Source organism: Meles meles, chromosome 7, assembly GCF_922984935.1.
Source record: "Meles meles chromosome 7, mMelMel3.1 paternal haplotype, whole genome shotgun sequence".
In the NCBI taxonomy this organism is placed as follows: domain Eukaryota; kingdom Metazoa; phylum Chordata; class Mammalia; order Carnivora; family Mustelidae; genus Meles; species Meles meles.
The window spans coordinates 20192803-20212406 of NC_060072.1; the positions used below are offsets into that span (position 1 = coordinate 20192803).

General features: G+C 39.3%; 1 protein-coding gene across 2 annotated transcripts in view; it reads left to right on the forward strand.

Moving 5' to 3' along the window:
• Nucleotides 1-19604, forward strand: part of SLC5A8 (solute carrier family 5 member 8) — a 93042-nt gene that overhangs the window by 15857 nt on the left and 57581 nt on the right. Inside the window, exon 1 of one of the 2 annotated variants that reach the window (XM_046010616.1) lies at nucleotides 17191-17626. The exons of the other annotated variant lie outside the window; for it this stretch is intronic. Coding sequence (XP_045866572.1) covers nucleotides 17276-17626 — 351 coding nt within the window. The 5' untranslated portion in view covers nucleotides 17191-17275. Of the gene's footprint in view, nucleotides 1-17190; nucleotides 17627-19604 lie in introns of those variants that run through there. 2 annotated transcript variants of the gene reach the window in all.

Here is a 19604-nt window from a genome sequence, read left to right on the forward strand (position 1 = left end):
TCACAAAAGGTGTGTGGATTTCATTAGTGTATGTTGTTTGTTACACCTTGAACAGTCTCTCAAATTAATAAAGAGCTCCTTGTAACCTCTCTAAAGTCAGCCTAAGCTTATTTAATGAGTCAGATTGACTGTTTTTATTTTTCAAACCACTTTATGGGGGTATGACTGACATGAAAACCATACATATTTAATGTATATAACTCAATGAGTGTGGGTAGGTCAACTGGTTTTATCCAAATATCATAGGGAATAATGAATAAAACAAATAGGAAAATTGTAGTACCAAGACAACAGATGAAATGGGGAATTCCCCGTTGAAGATTAGCCTTAACCTTGCCTGGTTCCTGGTTTCAACTTTGTTTCCTCTGACCTTAGTGGTGGAGAGGTACAAGAATCTGTAAGGGAGCACCCTAGTGCCTCATGCCTTGTTTAACCATTATCTAGTAATAGCAACTTGTTATTACATAACCCAAGCAATAACACACCGTCAGCACACAGAGGACTTATAGACATGAGAGGGCTGGGGCTGTGATGTATGAGGCATGCCTTCAGGAATTTTCTTTATCCTTTTATGTATTTTAATAATGCCTTTTAGACAGTCAGTATTTTCCTGACACAGTATGCCTTCTGTACTCAACATGAATTTCCTTTGAGTTACATTTCTTTGTGCTCTCAGTAGTTACAGTTTAATTTTAAAAGTGAAAACTTACTATTTTATGGATGGCAATCAATAGAAGAATTTTGCCAGAAAGGAGGAAAGGCAATAAGGAATCTTTTCTCATTCTGTCAATAGGAAGTATCTTTTAAGAACTTAGACTTTCTTTGATTCATCAATTATTTTTCTCAAGAATTGTATCTCACTGAGTACAAAGCAAGATACCTAGAAGTTAAGATAAAAGTTGAAGATTGTTACTGCTTTTGCAAATCTGAGTCTTGCAAATCTAAATCTTGCCTGAGGACAGAGAGTAATTGGGACATTAAAGGTAAAAGTTGTTAAGAGGTTCAAAGAAAATAAGCAAATAAAAAAGAAGAGAGAAATAATTATTCTAGGAAAAGCAAATGTTACATAAAATTTCTTTTTAATACACTATGTGACTTGGCTATGAATAATTATATAGCCATAATAAAATATATGGTGAATTTTTCTCTAACAAAAAATTATGATACATCTCTATTGGGGAAATTGGGAACAGAAAGTATGTGTATGTGTATGTGAAGAAGAAAGGAGGACCTGATTTCTATGGTAGGGAGGTAATAGAAAATATCTAAGCCTTAAAACATCAAGAAATAGCTATAATACATAGCTACTTAGAAACCTGCAGGTCAATACTAGAAGAAACAACTAAAAGAATATAAAATGGTTTTTCAGGAATGAGAGTGGGGTATTTTGGTTATAAGCCTTATTGTCCCATTTGACTTTTATCATATACATGTATTAGCTTAATTAAATTAAAAGTTTCATAAAATCAGGGACCCTCCCCAAACAAAACAATCAAATTTAAAAAATAATAGAACTGTTTCAGGGAAGGTTGTGGAATATATTCTTAGTTCCAAACACATTTTGTAAATAAGTAAGACTTAGGTCCATCAATAGATTCTAGATAGATAGATAGATAGATATAATATAGATATTCAGGTTAATTTCTGAATAGATAATATATTTAGAGAGATAATATAAATATAGAGAGAGTAGATAGATAGGAATATTACTCAGCCATAAAAAATTAAATTCTTACAATTTGTGACAAGGTAGATGGACCCAGAAGGTATTATGCTAAGTGAAATAAGTCAGAGAATAACAAATACCATATGATATCATTTATATGTAGAATCTAAAAAATAAACAAAAAGCAGCAATAGACCCATAAATACAGAGAACAAATTAATGGCTACCAGAGGGAAGGGTGGATGAGCAAAATGGGTAAGGGGGAGTGAGAGATACAAGCTTCCAGTTATGGAATGAATAAGACATAGCAAGAAAAGGTGGATCATAGGAAATATAGCCAATTTTGTATTATAATAGGGTTGTATAGTGAGACATGGCAGCAACACTTATGAACATAGCATAATGTGTTGACTTGTTGAATCACTCTGTTGTACACCTGAAACTAATATAACATTGTGTGTCAACTATATTTCAATTTGAAAAACATACAAAAAATAGATTTTAGGAGTACAACCGGTTCATAAGGATGGGACTTCCTACCTTTCAAACTCAATAATGGTATGAGATCTGCCTTAAGAGATTCTAGATATAGCCTGGCTTCCCCCACCTTGCTCCCTTGTTCAATCCTTTCCCGGCACACGTTGGGCATGAATAGCATTGCCTTTTGGAGTATTGAAAAGTACTAGCCTAACTAAGCTAATGTTTCTAGGACCATTTATTTAACTCAGTTTTCCTAGAAATAAGCATGGGAATGAAGTTTTGAGACCTACTGAGCCCTTTTCTGATCTGAGAATGTGTTGGGAAACTCAAACCTCCTTCCTTTCTCTGCTCTTTTCAAAGAGGTAAAGTGCCTTGTGATGGCACTTGAGGGGGGAGACTTTTGCCACATTAAGCACATAGGGTGCCATGGGAAACAAAACTGACAGTAGATTCAGGTTAATGAGACTTCAACAACTTTCAGGATTCTTCAGTCAAGCTTCAGATTTAGAGGGACAAGAGAAAACTTTTTGTCTACTCGGTTTACACTTGGGTTTAGATTGAGGTGCACGTGCTTTCCACTTGGTTGGCAAAGTTCCTCCAACTGCTAGAATTTGAAAAGCAGCCAGGGCTGGGCTGGGAGCATTTCTCACAACTGTACTAAGCCATGTTTCCCCCAGGAACCAATTATCCTTTGGCATAAAACAATCCTTGGCCAGTGAAAGTTCCAGCACACCACCTGGTCCAGGTGGCTGCCCTTTTGAAGAAGAAAGGGGCAGAGGGGATATTCATAGTGCCAGTGAGCTGAGTGCTCACAATGTGGGGAAATATTCCTTCTCTTCCACCTTTACAAGAAAGGAAAGTTTGAGTGTTTGTTCTCTGGTATTAGCCCTTCTCCTCATCCCTGATTCTCTGGGCTCATTTGCCACAGTAGATTGTTCTGCGCTAGTTCTGTTAGTGAAAGGACAACTATCCCTATAGATGATTTTCTGCTATTATAGATTTTTTTTACTTTATTTTTTGAAGACTTTATTTATTTATTTTGAGAGAGAGAGAGAAAAAAAAAACAAGCAAGGGGGAAGGGTAAGAGAGAGGGAGAAACAGGCTAGCAGTCTCTGTGCCAAGCAGGGAGCCTGATGGATATGGGGCTCAGTCCCAGGACCCCAGGATCATGACCCAAGCTGAAGGCAGACACTTACCCAGCTGGACCACCCAAGTGCCCCTTTACTTTCTTCTTAAGTCCTATCTCCACAATGAGAATATAAGTTCCTTGAAGTCAAGGATTGTGTGATGCATTTCTTTTTTATCTGTTTCTACCCTAGATCTTTCACAGTGTTGATACTCAACATATGCTGTGTGTTGATAATGACATTTACAAATACTTTTCTCTATTGTATTTTTACAAAATATTGAAGAATAGCCATCATAAAAATGTGGATTAGATTATGAGTATAGTAGGTCTTCTTTTTGCTTATCTGCATATTCTAATTTTTCTATAACAGCTAGGGGTGGAGGAGATTCTTTGCCCTCAACAACCTTCTTCCCTCCTAAAAGGAAAAGGGGCCACAAATGTATTTGAACATAAAATTAAGTAAGTACTTACATGTATACATTTTTAAAAAAAACAGCCAAAGCTAACTTTTATTGAGCACTTACTATATGCCAGGAGCTGCTTTAAGTACTTTACACGTGTTAGCTTATTTAATCCTAAAAATGATTCTTCTAATCACAGATGTCTCACATTGTCTTAAGAAACATCCTGTACTAAAAAACTGGGTTATTTCCTGACTTTACGCAAGCAGACTGGCATACTTTATAATCCTAGTCATCATGGTACAGTAACACCTGTACCTGTATTAATTTGAAAGACTTCAGGGAAATCATCAATATATTGGCATAAAGGTGTGCCTTCACTCCATTGTGAAATTGGGACTTGTACATGTCACAAGTATAAATGCAAACTAACTAAAGAAATTATTTCTAATCATTGGAGATTTTGAAACTGATAGTCTACTGGGTCCCTTATCACTGCCTCATGGCATAACAAGAACTTGCTCACTAGATGGCAAGTATCCAAGTATCACTATGCTTAACTAATTCATCTTAAGGAGCATGGAGTGACCACATGTGCACTTAAAACGATTCTATTTAAAGTGAAGTATAGCCTGTAACGTACAGAGTTTTTGAGGTTGGCCTTCTAGCTGAGTTGAGGAATCCCCCATCTGATAGTCAGTGGATGCTCCCTGTGATACGCTAATGTTTCCAGGGAAGCAAAAGTCATATGTAATGAAAGGAGAGAAGTTGGTGCTAACCCAAGTACAACCCATCACCCTACCCAAACCAGAAAAGCAGGAGCTTGATGCCATGGAATGTGCTAATACCTCCTGCCAACCACCAGCTAGACTCAGAGCTTCCTGAGGTAGTTCCTGGAACTTTGAGCGAACAAGTCACACCCCCACTGTCAGACACTGGAGCAGTCACGGCAAATATAACAGAATCTATCACTTTAAAGGAAATAATAATCATAAAGATTATTAGCAATGAAAACAATTCTGCCTATTTAGATTGGCCTACTGACATTCTAAAACATTTCTCCACTTTGGCCCAGAGTCAAGAATAGATGCTACAGAGGGAAGAAGTAGGAGTAGCTATTGTTGGCAGAAAGGACAATCAGAATTTTGAAGCTGGGAAGTCCCAAGACCTTCCATTTCCCAAAGAGGAAGCAGAGGCATAGAGAGATTCAGAGACTTACCTAATATCACACAGCACAGTCAGTACTGGAATCCAGATCTCTGGACTTCCAGTTCAATGTGCTTTATTATTTATTACCTTTTTTTTTTAATAAAACAGTGTAGCATTTCAGAAAATGGAAAGTTTAGCAAAAAAAAATACTCGATCACAACTTTCCAGTAACTATTGTCATTTTTATTTTCTTCTAACATGTCATTATTTTTATGTCTTTAACATAACTATAATAATTAATCATATTTCTCATTTTCAAAACCAAAAAATAACTTTTCTCCCTTAAAATTTAAGTGAATCTTATATGTTCATTCCTGTTTATTTTTTGTTTACTTAAGTTTTTATTTAAATTCCAGTTATCATATAATGTAATATTAGTTTTGAGTGTAGGGTTTTGTAGTTCAGGACTTATATACAACCCCCAGTGCTCATCACAAGTGCCGTCTTTAATCCCCATCACCCATTTAACAATCCCGTCTCCCCAGTGGACCTCCCCTCCCGCAATCCTCAGTGTATTCTCCATAGTTGAGAGTCTGTTTTATGGTTCAGCTCTCTTTTTTTCCCTCCATGTTCATCTATTTAATTTCTTAAATTCCACATATGAGTGAAATCATGTATCTATTATTGAATGCTTACATGTACCAGTGTACTGTTGTCCTAAATAACAAAATCCCTGTCCCACAGAACTAACATTCTAGTGTGGTAGACATAGAATACATAAATGAAAAGTAATGAACAATACTCTTCAACTAATGAGGATAATTTGTTTCTCAGTAAAGGCCCTTGTGAGGGGAAATATAGCTCATTCTCCCATAAGCTGAAATTGTAACTAGCATTAATTTCAATTGGAAAAAAATTTTTCTCTAAAACCCCTAAGTTAACTCCCAGTTATGCTAAAAACAAAGCCAATCCCATTAACATAGACCCAATTCTATCATAGGAAAATAACTGTCATAAGACTGTGCTCACAAATCAACTATATGCTACCCAGTGTTTATGTAATTAAATGTTTAAGAAGAAAAGAGCAATAAAGAATAAAGTTATGAATGAAAATGATGCACAAGAGGAATATTTCCATGAGTACTTTAAAGGGAGAAACTTAGAGCAATCCACATTATTTTCAAGACTGCAAGGATGACACATGGGTGCTTATGCCAGTGGCTTCCTAGCCGAAGAAATCCAAATCCATCTTCCTGAATGTGAAAAATGACTCATAAGCTGAAATGAAGGTATTACAACTTGTAACATCCCCCACCCCCACTGCAAACACAGTTCTATCCAGGACAGTAGGACTGAATAGAATAATGGCAGGTAGTGATAAATGGTAGGAAACAAAAATAAAAATATAGTTTAATATGTTTATATATATATCATATATATAAAATATAAATATATATATTTATATACATATATCATATATATCATATTTTTATATATCATTTTATATATACAATTTGTATATCTTGTATATTTATATATAAAATATAGTTTAATACATTTTGTATATATATCATATGTATGATACATATAATGATTATATATAATCTATATATATTTAATATGTATATTGATAATATTTATATATATCACTTCTATATTTTTATATAACATATTTTAATACATTTATATATAATACATTTATATATAAATATGTATATATTTAATACATTTATATATGTCATTATATATATTTTTATATATCATAAATATATCATTTCCCCAGCTGACCAGGGTAGAAATAAAATTTCCTCATATATAGATTTTCAACTAATTCTTTTTTCAGTCACGCCTCCCCAGCACTCTGTCCCCTTCAAGAATTTTTGCTGTCTCCAATTCCTGACCTTTTTGGGCTTCTGAGGCACAGCTAAACCTGTTTCCAGGCTTCCTATTCTGTTGGCTTGAATTTCAGCTTCCTGATATATTTATGATATATATCATTTATATATTATATATACTTTTATATATATCTCATATATATATATATATATATATATATATATCATATATATATGACTGGAGTGTCATTCAAGAAGCTACTGGGTGGTATATGCAGCCAAGACAAAGGAGTGTACCAAAGAAGACACATGAGATTCAGGTAAAAAGAGATCAATTGGAAAAAGACTGGGAAAATCCCTGGAGTATGATAAACTGAGATCCCAGGGCAACAACTATGTAGCAGTTCTAGAGAACAAACAGTTCACTGAGGACCTGATGTAGTGAGTGGAGATTTATAGTCTTGGAGAAGAGTTTGGGGAAAAGATGCCAGGGGTCTTCCTTTTTTTTGCATATGTAGATATTCCTTAGTCCCCCAGTTTTCAGTATAACAGCTAGGCTACAGTTGTATCCAGTGTGCTCTGTCTAGAGTCTCTCTGATTTAACCTCTTCTGGAAGTGAAATTAAGTCTTCTGCTGGGGTAGGGAAGGGGCTGTTGCCCAGCTGACCAGGGTAGAAATAAAATTTCCTCATATATAGATTTTCAACTAATTCTTTTTTCAGTCACGCCTCCCCAGCACTCTGTCCCCTTCAAGAATTTTTGCTGTCTCCAATTCCTGACCTTTTTGGGCTTCTGAGGCACAGCTAAACCTGTTTCCAGGCTTCCTATTCTGTTGGCTTGAATTTCAGCTTCCTCTGGTTTTCTAAGTAAGTTTCTACGTATTCATCTGCTTTTGGATTCCAAAGTTTTATTCTTCTTCTTTTGTTTTTCACTCTGTTTATCTTTTATAGTTTATGCTATTTTTGTTCCACTGCAGTCATGTCAGTGAGGTCAGAGAGGGAGCAAAAAGTGAATATATGTTCAATCTGTCATGCTGTTTAAAACCTAGTTTTCTTTTAAATTGTAAAATATTTGCATACAGTTTAATGAATAATTATAAAGTGAACAATCATTGACCAATACTCAAATCAAGAGTAAAACATTGCTAGCACCCTGAAAGTTCTCTATGTGTCCCTTCCTGATGGAAACTTGCTACCTCTCCCCAGAGATAACACTGTTCTGCCTTTTATGATTACAGCTTCCTTCTTTTTCCTTATGGTTTTACCACCATTTACAGTCATTGTGAAACAGCACAGTATAGTTTGGTCTGTTTTGGAATTTTATATAAATAGAGTCATACAGTACATGTTCTTTTGTGTCTGACTTCTTTTAGTTAACTCTATAAAATTCTACCATATTGTTACACACATCCATTTTGATTGTGTGAGGATACCACAAACTATTAATCCATGTTCTTATGGATGTAATTATTTCCAGTTTCAACTAAGTCTTATAGCTATAGACATTGTGCTGACACATATTTGGTGCACAGACACATAAATTTCATTTGTTACACAATAGAATGTGAAAATTTGGTGTCACAGTGCATGAATAACTTCATCCCTATATTAACCGAAGCATTTATATCAGCATTATATGCATATTCCCACTGCTCCACATTCTCACCAACACTTGGTATTAGCTGACTTTAGTTGTTACTGATTTGGTAGCTGTACAACCTAATATACTTAGCAGGAAATGCAGTTGACCCTTGAACAACATGGCTTTGAACTGTGCATGTCCACTTATATGCGTATTTTTTCAATAAATACAGAACAGGGCTGTAAGTGTATTTTCTCTTCCTTGTGATTTTCTTTTTTTTTAAAGATTTTATTTATTTATTTGACAGAGAGAGAGAGAGAGGTCACAAGTAGGCAGAGAGGCAGGCAGAGAGAGAGGGGGAAGCAGGCTCCCCACCAAGCAGAGAGCCTGACGCGGGCCTCAATCCCAGGACCCTGAGATCATGATCTGAGCCGAAGGCAGAGGCTTAACCCACTGAGCCACCCAGGCACCCTTCCTTATGATCTTCTTAATAACATTTTCTTTTCTCTAGTTTATTGTACAAATACAGTATATAATACATACACCATACAAAATATGTGTTAATTGACGATTTTTTTAAATGTTATGTTAGTCACCATATAGTACATCATTAGTTTTTGATGTACTGTTCCATGATTCACTGTTTGCATATAACACCCAGTGCTCCATGCAATTTGTGCCCTCCTTAATACCCATCACCGGGCTACAGACAAAGGGTTGGTATCTAAGATCTATAAAGAACTTCTCAAACTCAACACCCAAAAAACAAATAATCCAGTCAAAAAATGGGCAGAAGACATGAGCATACACTTCTCCAAAGAAGACATACAAATGGCTAACAGACACATGAAAAAGTGTTCATCATCATTAGCCATCAGGGAAATTCAAATCAAAACCACATTGAGATACCACCTTGTATCAGTTAGGATGACAAAAATTCACAAGGCAAGAAAAAATGTTGGAGAAGTTGTGGAGAAAGGGGAACCTTCTTACACTGTTCATAGGAATGCAAGTTGGTGCAGCCACTTTGGAAAACAGTGTGGGTGTTCCTCAAAAAATTAAAAATAGAGCTACCCTATGACCCAGCAATTGCACTACTGGGTATTTACCCCAAGGATACAGATGTAGTGAAAAGAAGGGCCATGTGCACCCCAGTGTTCATAGTAGCAATGTCCACGATAGCCAAACTGTGGAAAGAGCCAAGATGCCCTTCAACAGATGAATGGATAGTTGACTGTTTATATTATTGGTAAGGCTTCATGTCAACAATAGGCTGCTATTCAGGGAGTCAAAAGTTATCTGTGTATTTCCACCCTGCAGTTAGGGTCAGTGCCCTATATTATTCAAGAGTCAACTGTATTTTCCTTAGTTTTCCATGTACCTGCCATCACTATATCACCCCACTTTTTGAAAGAATTTTTAAAATTCCTCTCCCATAAAGGTCAAACTGTAAGGCAATCCATATATTTCATTGTTCTTGTTTGTTTGTTTTGGGGGAGTGTGTTCCACATGGAGATTTCTAGTTTTCCCAGATCCCCTGTTTCCTCACTCCCTTGTCTCCCTTTTTCTGTATTTTCTACATGTTTTTGTAGAGCACTTCTCCAGAAGCTTTATAAGAAATGGTGTGTAGAGTACAATTTGGGAGATCTTGCATATTTGAAAACATCTTTATTCTCCTCTCACATATGCTTGATAGTTTGTTTGGGTTAGAATTTTAGGTTGGAAATAATTTTCTAAGATTTTATTTATTTATGTGACAGAGAGAGACACAGCGAGAGAGGGAACACAAGCAGGGCGAGTGGGAGAGGGAGAGGCAGGCTTCCTGTGGAGCAGGGAGCCCAATGTGGGGTTCGGTCCCAGGACCCTGGGATCATGACCTGAGATGAAATCAAGAGTCAGTCACTTAATCCACTTAGCCACCCAGGAGCTCCTTAATGTGGTTTGTTTGTTTTTTTTTAATTCACTGTCTATACACTTGGTGAGCACTTTCAATCTGAAGAATTTACCACAGAACACTCATGAAAGAAATTGAGGAAGACAGAGAAATCGAAAAACATGTCCATGCTCATGGATTGGAAGAACATTGTTAAAACATCTATGCTACCTAGAGCAATCTATACGTTCAGTGCAATCCCTGTTAAAATACCATCAGCTTTTGTCACAGAGCAGGAACAAATAATCCTAAAATTTGTATGGAACCAGAAAAGACCTGAATAGCCAGAGGAATGTTGAAAAAGAAAAGCAAAGCTGGTGCCATCACATTCTGGACTTGAAGCTCTCTTACAAAGCTGTGATCCTCAAGACAATATGGTATGGGCACAAAAACATACACATAGATCAGTGGAACACAACAGAGAACACAGAAATGGACCCTCGACTCTATGGTCAACTAAGCACTGACAAAGTGGGAAAGAATATCCAGCGGAAAAGACAGCATCTTCAACAAATGGTGTTGGGAAAATTGGACAACCACATGCAGAATGAAACTAGACCTTTTCTTACACTATACAGAAAGATAAACTAAAAATGGATGAAAGACCTAAATATGAGACGGGAATCCATCAAAATCTTAGAGGAGAACATAGGCAGCAACCTCTGTGCCCTCAGCCACAGTAACTTCTTCCTAGATACATCTCCGAAGGCAAGGGAAACAAAGGCAAAAAATGAACTATTGGCACTTCATCAAGATAAAAAGCTTTTGCACGGCAAAGGAAACAGTTGACAAAACCAAAGACAATTGACAGAATGGGAGGAGATATTTGCAAATGATGTATCAGATAAAAGGCTACTATCCAAAATCTATAAAGAACTTATCAAACTCAACCCCCAAAGAACAAATAATCCTATTAAGAAAACACCAGTTAGAATGGCCAAAATTAACAAGACAGGAAACAACAAATGTTGGAGAGGATGTGGAGAAAGGGAAACCTCTTACACTGTTGGTGGAATGCAAGTTGGTGCAGCCACTTTGGGAAACAGTGTGGAGATTCCTCAAAAAATTAAAAATAGGGCTGCCCTATGACCCTGAAATTGCACTACTGGGTATTTACCCCAAAGATACAGATGTAGAGAAAGAAGGACCCTCTGTACCTCACTGTTCATAGCAGCAATGGCCACAATTGCTGAACTGAGGAAAGAGCCAAGATGCCCTCCAACAGACAAATGAATAAAGAAGATATGGCACATGTATACAATGGAATATTACACAGCCATCAGAAAGGATGAATACCCAACTTTTGTATCAACATGGATGGGACTGGAGGAGATTATGCTGAGTGAAATAAGTCAAGCAGAGAAAGTCAATTATCATATGGTTTCACTTACTTGTGGAGCATAGGGAATAACGTGGAGGACATTAGGAGAAGAAAAGGAAATGTAAATTAGGAGAAATTGGAGAATTGGGAGGGGATGAAGCATGAGAGACTCTGGACTCTGAGAAGCAAAATGAGCATTTTGGAGGGGAGGGGAATTGAGGGATAGATGAACCTGGTGATGGGTATTAAGGAGGACATGTATTTCATGGAGCATTGAGTGTGGTGCATAAACAATGAACTTTGAACACTGAAAAAATTAAAAAAAATGAAAAGAAATGGGCAGAAGACATGAGAAGACATTTCTCTAAAGAAGATGTACAAATAGCCAACAGACACATGAAAAAATGTTCCACATCACTCAGCATCAGGGAACTACAAGTCAAAACCACAATGAGATACCACCTCATACCAGTCAGGATGGCTAAAATTAACAAGTCAGGAAATGACAGATGTTGGCAAGGATGCAGAGAAAGGGGAACCCTCTTTCACTGTTGGTGGGAATGCAAGCTTGTGCAGCCACTCTGGAAAACAGTATGGAGATTCCTCCAGAAGTTGAAAATAGAGCTACCCTATGACCCAGCAATTGCACCACTAGGTATTTAACCCAAAGAATCAAACATAGTGATCCAAAAGAACACCTATACCCCAATGTTCATAGCAGCCATGTCCGCAATAGTCAAACTATGGAAAGAGTCCGGATGTCCTTTGGCAGAGGAATGGATAAAGAAGATGTGGTATATATACACAATTGAATGCTACTCAGCCATCAAAAAAATGAAATCTTGCCATTTACAACAATGTGGATGGAGGTAGAGGGTATTATGGTAAGTGAAATAATTCAATCAGAGAAAGACAATTATCATGATCTCACTCATGTGTGGAATTTAAGGAACAAAACAGGGGATCTAAGGGGAAGAGAGGAAAAAATAATACAAGACAAAATCAGAGAGGGAGACAAACCATAAGAGACTCTTAGTTACAGAAAACAAGCTGAGGGTTACTGGAGGGGAGGGAGGTGGAGGGGAATGGGGTAACTGGGTGATGGACATTAAGGAGGGCACGTGATGTAATGAGCACTGGGTATTATACAAGAATGATGAATCACTAACCTCTGCCTCAGAAACCAATAATACATTATATGTTAATTAATTGAATTTAAATTTAAAAAAAAAGAATCATGTTCTTAACATTTGGGGAAATTTTCTTGAATTTTCCTTTGATAATTTCCTTTCTTCCACACTCTCTCTAGAATTCCTTTAGTCATGTTATAGACTCCCAACATTGAACTTCTAAATTTTTCTTTTAGCTCCCATTTTTCATCTCTTTATACTTTTGTTCTGCTTTATAAAAGGTTTCTTCAACTTTATATTCTGACTTTCTACTAATTCTTAATTTCTGCTTCTATATATTTTGATTTCCAAAAGCACATTCATATCCTCCATGAAATTAATAGCAAACTCTTTGCATTTCACGGCATGAAGAATTTTCCTTGTTTTCTCAGAAAAACTGGATTTTTCCTTGTATTCTCAGAATAACTCTGGATTTTTAGACTTTCCCTTTGCTTCCTTCATTGACTGTTTTTTTTTTAATGTTTCTTTTTTATTTAAAAGATTTTATTTATTTGGGAGAGAGAGAGAGAGAACAGGAGCAATGGAGAGGAGCAGAAGGGGAGGGAGAAGCAGACTTCCTGCTGAGTGGGAAGCCTGATTCGGGGCGCTATCCCTGGACTCTGGGATCATGACATAATCTGAAGGCAGACACTGTGTAATTTTTTTTTAATGGTTTGTTTTTGTCTGTCTTTCCTGCAAAAAGTTTTTCTGTAAGGGATAGTGATCCCTGACTATCCATTCATATTAAGGAGAGAGATAGTAGAAGCCAGCAGGAAAGTGTGTGTGGAGGTTGACCTCATAGATGGGAGGGCCTCACTTTAGGATGGTCATGTGGGGGCCCCACTTTTTTATAGAACCCTTAAATGCCAACATTCTCTTGGGCTGCTTGGTTTCTTCAGAGAGAAATCCTCTCCTTTCCTGCCTGAGAACATATACAAAATCCTCATGCTGGGAGCCTAGTAGGAAAAGGATGGGGGTGGGGGTGTCTTGCCATTCAGTAGACACTTTCTCTAATCCCTGTCTTCTAGGAAAATGCCTCACTCTGGCAGTTAGCTGTGACAGGTGTCCTGAGCCAGAGTTTTTTTGCTTTAATCTCTCCAGAAGGTATCTGTAGTTTTCCACCAGGGAAGAAGGAGAGGTACTTACTTGGCTGCCAGTCCCAAAGCACTCTTTATATGAGTCTTCTGGTTTTTCATTTTACCTCATACTCCACCTTTAGAAGTATATGGCCCCTCTGATTTCTGACTTTTCCCAGGGGTATTATTGTACAAATTGCTTTGTCAGCTTCCTTTCCTTAAGGTATTTCACAAGGGGGGAAAACTGAAACCTGTGTCACTTCCCACGTGTCTCTCTGCATTCATTCTTCCCAAACTATGGCAAACTTTTTATTGGCAATCATCTCATATTGCTTTCTCTCTGTCCTTATAGGCTGACACCTTTTTTACTCCTTTGATGCCATGTTAGTGGTGGTTTAGGAGGTACTGCGGTATGCGCAAGGAATATATTTTTGTACATGATTTTCCTTCTTTGTATATAACTTTCTATATCCAAAAGAAGATTTGAGATCACATGAAATAAAAGGTACATATGCAGGGAAGGTTGATACTTGGTGAAGACAACAAAAATTAAGTAGCAAAAGAAGGGAAATATCTGTGCCAGAAAACCAGGCTAAGGGTCTGGGCTATGATAGTATAAAAGTTGGCCTTACTGAGCTGCTATGGCAGTTTTGCTAGAAGGAGAAATATGATGTGTTTCACGGCCCTTATTATTTAGCAGAAAGCATACCAGGACATTAGATAAAACTTCTACTAAATCTATTAGGTTGATTGTTCCCATTGCTTAATAAAAGTACCTAGGACTACGACTCAGCATTGATGACACTGAGTTGGTTAGAGTGGGACCCAGATAAGAAAGAAACAAAAGAAGATATGTGTGTGGGGGTAGAGATGCTAGGTACTGATTCATATACATCTTTCCCAACTCAAGCCATGTGATGACATTTGCCATTGTACTAACCTGAAATTTCCAACTTAACTCAATGTTCCTAGGTGGAAGGATGTAAAGAAAGTACTCTGTAGAGGAAGGCTCATGTGCTCTTATCTTCCTTTGCCAATTCAGAAGGATATTCTCTAGTAACTGTGGTTGTGATTCCAAGGTAAAGAATAGGCAGACAGCAGAGAATTATGTTGGTAGTACACTTTCCTTGACTTTTCCTCTCAAAAACATAGATAAGCATATGAGTAATCTAGATTCAGGATTCAATAGGATCGCTATCAGATTTCCAAATTTCACTTTTAGAAGTTTAGGGGGAAATTCTGGATGCCAATAAGCATTGTAAAGTAGGACCAATACAGTAGGTTTAGCATATTTTTTAGGCAACAAACTAGGTTCTGGGGGTTTACACAGATAGAAAAACACAGTCTGTTTTCCCAAGGAGCTTATCTTCTACCCATAGGAGATAATAAAATGACACAGACATTTAATAGAGGAGATACTTTGCAGGCATTACCACCCTCCTATGTGGAGAACTATTCCCCTTTCCCTACTGTCAGGGTGAATCTGTGCAGCCCGCAATGAGAATCCTGCCCTTCTGGCCAGGGATCATTGGATTAGAGGTCTGGGGACATGTGACCAAAGCTATCCCAGAAGGATTTCTTCTCCCAGGGATTTAGAATTAGAATTCAAAGACGCTAAATGGTCTCTGCATTCCACTGAATTAAGGGCATTTTTGACCATTCACCTGTGGCAATGCTGAGACCACGTCTGGAGAAATAGGAAAAAATAATGAAGCAGTATGTAGAATGGCTTTCCAGTTCCTGCTTTTGGACTCATGGAATCCATAAAATACTCCTACATTAGGAGCCTTGATCAAAACAACTGCACTACTATACCACCAGGAAGGCCAACAAATGAATATAAACATACTAAGAAGACTAAGGTAGGTGAAAGAGTATAGCTGGTTGTAAAGCAGGTGGGATTAGGAGATGATGTTTCTTGGTGAGTTTGAGTGCCAGGCAGTAAGAACAGGAGAAAATGCTGTCTTGGTCCAAGAGAGTCGTAAGTGCAAAGATAGCAAATTTTACACAGTTGGGACATAATTCCACACCACATATTTGTTTAAGTGATTGCATTGCTTGGATTTAGCTTCTATTTCCTTCTTTAGTTCCCTTTGAAAATGTTATACAAATAATGCCAGCTCACAAAACATAAAATCTGAAATAGCTTTCTTCCTTCACATAGTGGGTTGGGCTAAACGCATTCTGTGGATTGTTTACCAAGAATCACCTGGTAAATTATGCAGATGTATGACAATGAACAAGGTGGCCTGAAATAGACCTATGCCAGGGTACTTTTGACTGGAGGGTCTATTTTACAGGAAAAACCTGGAGTCACATTGCTTTACAAGTCTGACTCATGTATTGTTTGTAATATTTCAAGCCAAGCCACTTAAAATATGTCCCGAGGACTGATACTGGAAATGATCTAGTTTTCCATATGCTTTCAAGTGTCTTCACTTAAATGTACATATTTATATCTACATTTAACATCTATCTACATGAATTCTACAAAATATAGTATTGTGATTTGAAGAACAAACTCTGAGATCAAAACCTGAACTGCCACCATTTCCTTCGGCAAGTGTTTTCATCTTCCTATGCCAGTTCCCTCATTTGAAAAATGGAGATGATTCCTACCTCAAGGGTAATTGAAAGAATTACACTAGTTAATGTATAAGGTGCCAAACATGTTCTGTGTCACATAGAACTTCTTAAATCGTAGGCATTATTTTTAAGGTATTATTAAAGAGCAAGTCTCCTTAAATAGTAGGTATTATTAATACTTTAGAAACTGTCATGTTTAGGAGAGACTACCCGGAATCAGAAATGTTTATTGAATGAAAAGGTAGGCACCAATAGCACAGATTTCTTCCTGTTCTTTGTAAATGCTTACCTGTCAAGGAACTGGAAGCTCAACTCACTGCGCACTGTCACCAGAATCGCCCATTAATTTATCAAGTAAGGTAATCTAGTAACTCTAGGTGTATCTTCTCCTAAGGACCCTGACTGTTAACTGGAAAGCTAAAAGTGCAGGCGTGACAAATACCTTTCGGCCCACAGCCCCCCTCCCCCCATAGGTCGCCAGCTTATTTAAAAGATGCGTTCCCTCAGGTGCCAGTTGGTAACCTTTAGGCGGGCTCTAGAGACCCCCTGTCAGTTCACGGCAGAACGCAGCTGAAGACTCCAGTTCTCCCCGGTGTCCGCGGCGCTCCGCGATCGGGCCACCCCGAGCCCTGCACCAGGTGAGGGTTTAGCGTGGCGGAGGTGCCTCCTGCCCCCCCGAAGTCCCAGTTAGAGGAGCTGGGCTGACTCCTCTGGGCGCAGAGGCCACTGGCGGCGCCTTCCCACCTTCTCCGGGCCGCTCGCGGCCAGCGGGGGGACGGATACCTGGAGGACGCCTCCAATCCCCGCGCGCGCCACGCCCGCCGCGCTGGCGGCGGCGCGGGGAATAAGTAGAGAGCGCCGGGCTGCAGAGGTAAAGCGCGGGTCCGGGCAGCGCGTCGCAGGGCCACAGTTTGTACGCAGGGTCTGGGCAGCCGCACGACGGAGCGACCATGGACCCGCCGCGGGGCATCGGCACCTTCGTGGTGTGGGACTACGTGGTGTTCGCCGGGATGCTGCTCATCTCGGCTGCCATTGGCATCTACTACGCCTTCGCCGGGGGTGGCCAGCAGACCTCCAAGGACTTCTTGATGGGCGGCCGCAGAATGACTGCCGTGCCCGTGGCGCTGTCCCTCACCGCCAGCTTCATGTCGGCAGTCACCGTCCTGGGCACCCCCACGGAGGTGTACCGTTTTGGGGCCATATTCAGCATCTTTGCCATCACTTACTTCTTTGTGGTGGCCATCAGCGCGGAGGTCTTCCTGCCGGTGTTCTACAAACTGGGAATTACCAGCACCTATGAGGTAAAAGGGGGAAGGGGACGCTGGGGAGAAAAAGGGGCAGGGCTTTTCAGGGTCTTGGAGGGATTTTCCTGATGGCCAACTCCGCACCATGTTGAAATCCCTCCCTGTCCAGGTCCATGACCTCCCCTGAGGTCCCCTTTTAGGGAGAGTTGTCCAGTGAAGGCGACAGATCTTTGGGGTTACTTGCATGAGCTCAGTGAAAAAGAGAAATTTCCAAAGTAAACAGGATGATTTGGACTAGTGCTCACAAAGGCCCTTTCTGCTTTTAGTATCTTTGATTCAGAGTCAGGGGGAAAGATTTTAATACTTTTTATCCTGGGGAGGGCAAATGTTCAAGTCTCAGCCCCTCCTCCTTGAAAGGAATGGCATTGTCCCAGGTTCCCAGACACCAGTCCCTTTTCCAGGAAAGTTGGAGAAGAATTTGCGCTCTCCCCTCCTTGCTTCCACACACACATGTTCCCTGGAGAGACAGATTCCCCAGTGGTTAAGGTGCTGTAACTAGTCTCAGTACCTGCTTTTGAGACCAGATTCTACATTTACTATCTGGGTAAACTTGGGTGATTTATTTAACCTTTGTGCCCCTCCTTTTATTTTCATCTTAAAATGAAAATGATACCAGTTGTTGGGAGGGTTAAATGAGATGATTCAAGTATAGCATTCAGAATAGTGTCTGCAGCAGGGTGAGTGCTGGACAAACGCTGACCATAAGTATTTGTGGTGGTAGGTAGGGGCAGAGGTGGTTGTTTTGGGGTCACTAGGAAGACTTGACTGCAAGGTTATCAAACAGGCCTACCTTCTCTGTATGTTTTAAGATGATTAAGGAAAACTATCTTTCCTGGCGCACAGCTCCGCTGGTTATAGGTATTCTTCAGTTGTCTGCAGGAAAGGGCTTTGCAGAGATGGGGAATGTTTGGTTTAATTTAAAGAGTTGTTGAATGGGAGTGCGGGATTGCAGGGGGGGGGGCATAAAAGCTTTGGGGTGTGGAGGGGCCTGTTCAGTGCCCTCACTGGTCTCCTTTTCCCAGGTACTATTCCATGAGCAACAGGGATAAATGGCAGAGTTTCCTCTCTCACAGGTCATGATCCAAAGGGTGATTATACTCATTGCTCAGTGCTTGAGTTTAGGTACTGAGTGCTCTAATCCAGAGCCACTGGAAAGGTGGTTTCCTAGTGAGGCTGGTTCAACTGGTGCCGGCTACAGGGCCTCAATGGCACAAGTGTTGGTGACAAATGCCTGGGCTCTAGTGACGCCATCCAGGGCGAGGCACCCCTGGGGCAGCATGCCTTCCACTCACTGGCCATTGTGTTTGGGAGAGTTCAGTCATCATCCCAGAAGTGAGCAGGATGGAATTTCTCTGTTTTGCTCAAAGGTAAAAAAACTGGCTGTCCCAGACCAAACTGTTTTCTTTTTCTTTTTCTTTTTCTTTTTCTTTCTTTCTTTTTTTTTTTTTTGACCCTTATGGTGTTTTGAAAGAAAATTAATTTAGCATTTCTGATGTTGAGAAATCAAATAAAATTCCAGATTCTGGTTTCTTTTGAAAATTTAGAAGCCTGGGAGTACCTGGGTGGCTCAGTTGGCTAAGCAGTTAAGTATCTGTCTTTGGCTTAGGTCATGATCCCAGGGTCCTGGGATTGAGCTCCATATCAGGTTCCCTCCTCAGCGGGGAGACTGCTTCTCCCTCTCTCTCTGCTGTTCCGTCTGCTTATGTGCTCTCACTCTCTCTCTGTCAAAAAAAAATAATATCTTAAAAAAAAATTTAGAAGGGTGGTGACACTGGGCTCACATTCCCTGTGATGCAGGAACTCCAGTTTTAAGACCATTGTTTTCACCCCCTGTCAATTTCTGTATTGAGGCCTCATCGTTGTAGGTGCATGGTTACTTTCTTATGATAGAGAAATCTTTATCTGCATTTTTGTCTTCCTCAAAAATGCAAAAGAGGGGGTACCTGGGTGGCTCAGTGGGTTAAAGCCTCTGCCT